Source organism: Pundamilia nyererei, unplaced genomic scaffold (genome assembly GCF_000239375.1).
Source record: "Pundamilia nyererei isolate P.nyererei 1_Seehausen unplaced genomic scaffold, PunNye1.0 scaffold00129, whole genome shotgun sequence".
In the NCBI taxonomy this organism is placed as follows: domain Eukaryota; kingdom Metazoa; phylum Chordata; class Actinopteri; order Cichliformes; family Cichlidae; genus Pundamilia; species Pundamilia nyererei.
In genome coordinates this window covers 953,084-957,392 of record NW_005187530.1, presented here as the reverse complement: position 1 = coordinate 957,392, position 4,309 = coordinate 953,084, and the positions used below count along the sequence as shown (strand labels likewise).

Sequence of the window (4,309 nt, the reverse complement as noted above, 5' to 3'; positions counted from 1 at the left end):
GGAGCAGCAACAAAACTAAAATGAGAGAGACACTTAGCATGATTTCTAATTTCTTGATTTTTTTCTCCTTTCTTTCACCACCTCACAGCAGCCGGTGAATACTTTTCTAGAAGGCCTTCACCATCTTTAATGTCTTGTTTACACTCTGCAGTTCCAGGTTGCTTCAATACGATGCCAGTTAGCAGCCTAGGACTGCAACACAATCCAATTAAATAAAGAGTGTTGTCTCTCCAGGTTCCTGTGTTCTCTAATTGGGGCTGTGACTGCTCACTAATCAGTGGAGGTACAGGTAGGCCCCGGAGGACGGCGAGACAGGGCCTCTCCTGTTAATTGAAGAGATGCTACACCCGGCCTCCTCCTTCTCCTCATAGTCCAACATGGATGCACAGGAGTACTGACGCATGCTAAATTCGTCTACGCACCCACGTGCATCATCACTCCTCTCACCTTTTGTGTGGCCGGCATGTAAGAGCTTGCTTTTCTTTTTTCATTTTAACTCCTGAGCAAGCAGTGGTGTTAAGAGGTGACTGGCAGTCATTTAAAGTGTGTTTGCTCTCTTGGTCACTTACGCCTATGCAATTCCCAGTACTTCCATTTCTGCTTTAATTATATCCATAAAAAAATCTTTAAAAACATTTTTTTAAACTGTGCAATCAAAGTTGAACTTTCATGGGTAAAAAAATGTTTTTATTCTGACCCGAGAGGCTTTAGATCACAGATGTGGTGCTTTAAATACTGAATAAATGAGTGCAAAAACGTCACATCCGTGATTTAAGTAAATAATTTTTAACCTAAATTTGTAAGAGCAAGCTACACAAAAACATGGCAAGCATCGACTAGCGTGAGTCATCCAACTCCAACTGTAACAGAAACAATGATTAACATGCACACATATTTTCAAGCAGCTAAAAATAGTTTAAAAAAAAAACCAAAAAAAAAAAACCTAACAGCTACTCGGAAAATTGAAAATAACCGTGCACGTAAGACATTACGGGCCTGACTCAAAGCAACAAACATACCTACGGTGTCTCTTGCTGACACAGGCTGTGGCGTACGTGTGAGTGACTTTGAGAGGTGTTCTGACTTGCTCCACTACGGATTCAGAACCGCCTTGGCCTGGTGTGTTTCTGATTTCCTGCACCGTCTGGTGAAGGTAGCAGCTTTGCATGCTGGGGTCACACCTGTAACGTATTTCACACTGGGTTATATTTTGAGTAGCCACCTGGATGAGGAAATAACGTGTTCACGGTGCATGAAGACTACAGCCATCCCTGCCAGGTAGGAACAGGTGTTTGTTTAAAATGACACACAGTGCAGTAATCCAACACGGACTGTTATAAGCATCTCTTGTCCATTTCCTGCTTTTGGAGTGGTTTAACAGTACACTGCTGAAGTTGGGACTCTGAAAACTTTTTTTAAGCTCAATAAGGCTTTCAAAGTTGAAAGAAACACTAAAGTTTTATCTTTGGGTTTTATAAAAATGAGTGCAATGTGATTAAACTTTAAATGGTATTTTTTAAGACTTTGTTGTTTCAAAAAGCCAAATTAAATTCAAAAAAATGGAGATGGAAAAAAAAAACGTGTCAAAGGGCATATCGCAGAGCATTCACTATGAGTGATTTTTTTATTTTTTTTACTCACGGTGGAAGAAAATAATGACATTTTCTAGCCCAACTCCTGGTTAGCTGGACTAATTTTTTTTTATTATGTGCAGCTTCGGGGCATGTGAATGAAAAGATTGATTGTGTGAATGCCGTTTCTGTCAGCCACAAACAGGCAATGAAATGCCAAGCACACCTGGAGCAGCACTCACTTTTGACAAGCACATACCAATGTAAGGCCCTATTAGAAAAACAATGAAGTCTATCATAAAACATTTATGGTAGATAAAGTGCTCGAGAGCGCCAAAAGCAAGCGCATTATGGCAGCAGGTCTAACATGATTTCGGAGGTGGACGGAAGGTGTGGGGGAGGTGAACAAAACCTTAGCTTTTGTTTCTGAGTTTCAATATGTGGTGACTTTTGATTAGCACACACTTATTTAAAACTTTAAATATTTTATATTAAATTCTGTGCTGAATATATTCATGACTGAGTGCATGTGCACATAAAAAAGCAAAAACAACCCAAAATCACTTTCCAAAGTTGCTGTATGTTTATTCATGACATTATTTTTAGTTACTGGGCTGTATCATCAGTCATTTTACAAAAATAAAGAGCTTTTCTGTGGTTAAAAATCCTTCATTAAACTATACATATATATATATATATATATTACTGATTGAATCATTTTAATTTTAAGTATGATTTCTTAAGTGCATCTACAATCAGTTAAATCACAGCTTGCTATTACTAACAGATGGTGGTGCCACTTCCACCACGACTTTGCCCAGGTTTCTCCCTGCATACATGTAGTCCACTGCCCGGAAAACCGCATCCAAGCCTACAAATTTCCCCTCCTCTGCCAAATCACCGCAATCCACCTCACACACTAGCTTCCCTTTGGCAAACATCTGAATCATGCTACTCAGAGCCTCCCTGTAGTCACCTAAGAAGTGGGGCAAGAAGAAACCCCGAATGCTGGCCGACTTCTGGAGTAGCTTGACTGGTAGCGTTCCTCCTTTGAAAGGTGGGATCCCTGAAGCGCTCTGGTACCCTGAGATGAAGCCAATCACTATCAGCCGGCCTTTATTGGTCAGACTGTTTACTGCGAGCTCTAAGACGCTCCCTCCGACTGACTCATAGACCACGTCTATGCCTTGTGGATACTCTTTCCTCAGGGTCTTAGCCAAGTCTTCAGCGGTGTAGTTGATCGGCCTGTCGCAGCCGATGGATTTGAGGAAACCGGCTTTCTCGTTGGTCGAGCAGGTCCCAATGACATGGCAACCAGCCTGCTTGGCAAACTGCACAGCGAACTGTCCCGTTCCTCCTGCGGCCGCCGTGACCAGGACAGTCTCACCTTTAGCCAGGTCGCCCAGACGTTTTAAGGCAATATAAGCCGTGGCGCCGCTGACCAAAAGGGTGAGGAACTCTGGCTTCACCGCAGGAACAGGCACAGCTTCCTTGGCTGGGACCACCGTGTACTCGGCAAACGCGCCACTGCCAAAGTAGGCCACAGTATCCCCGACGGTGTAGCGGGAGCTCGCGCTAAGGCCAAGGCCGACAACCTCCCCAATGCCCTCAAAACCTGCATCAAAGGGAGGCTTCACCGAAGGGTCGTAACGGCCCGCTGAGTAATTAATGTCTGAGGCGTTGATTCCCACAAAACTGAAACACAAGAGAAAAATAATTGAGGATTAAAAGTTAGGGAAATAAACCTGCTACATCAGCATGTGCTGAGCAAAATGGATACATTAACATTGCATTTCAGTTAACGGGGTTTTATGCGGTTATTAGCGTAAGCACATATTTCCTGAAATCCTGTATGAAGGTCAACTTCCTTGTTGTGCAGACGGGCGCGCACAGGGCCAAAACACTTTGGTTTGTTTTGGCAATGAGTTATTTTTTCTCTTTTCCTTCTCTTTGCTCGGAAAGAAAAGTCCTGCACTGACAGGGAAAGGTTTGTATCACAAAACGCATTGCATGATGTCATGATTCATTGTCTTCAGAGACACCCACAACAAACTGCACTTTAAAAAAAAATAAAAATTCAGATAGCTGCTTCTTGCCTCAACATGAAGACGGTTGTTTTCATCTTACTTTTGTAACATGCTGGAAACAAATATGTGAGAAAGGAACGTATAAATAAATCATTTACTGTCTTTTAGAGCGGCACGCACGCTGTGCCTCATTACCGTGCATGTCACACGTGTACTTTGAGCTCCCAGATAATGCTTCTGTGGTTTATAGATGGGTGGCGACGATATAACAAAACGCCTTGGTTTGACTTCTTCACATCTATGGAATCAGTTTCCTCGCAGCGACGTATTATTTTATTATCAAAAAAGGTACAAACTGTTTGCATGTGCATAAACTAGCAAGGCGTCTGAGTTTAAATAACACTCCAAATTAGCAGGGGATCTGTAACAATAAAGTCTCAGTCTGTGCAAGCCTAAGCCCTGGAAAAACTTTTCAAACAGGTAACACAGGTTTGGCCAAAATGCTCTGTTAAATGATAGCAAGCCTAATAATTTGACACTGGTTCCACTGAAATTACAAAATAAGATACAGTGTATTGATAAACGCTATACTTGGGGATAAAAAAATAAATCTCTTATTTATGTCTCTCAAGAATTAATGAAAGTCCAGAAAACTACAAAAACTCACATCTTGCAATTTTATACGACTTTTATCTTTTGCATGTGCGTGAC

The 4,309-nt window shown here is 41.8% G+C and overlaps 1 protein-coding gene across 1 annotated transcript in view; it reads right to left on the bottom strand.

Moving 5' to 3' along the window:
• Positions 1-2,133: 2,133 nt before the first annotated feature.
• LOC102204438 (zinc-binding alcohol dehydrogenase domain-containing protein 2) overlaps positions 2,134-4,309 on the bottom strand; it is a 4,360-nt gene continuing 2,184 nt past the window's right edge. Inside the window, exon 2 of the mRNA XM_005743241.2 lies at positions 2,134-3,266. Within this exon, the coding sequence (XP_005743298.1) occupies positions 2,336-3,266 (931 nt within the window). The 3' untranslated portion in view covers positions 2,134-2,335. The remainder of the gene's footprint in view (positions 3,267-4,309) is intronic.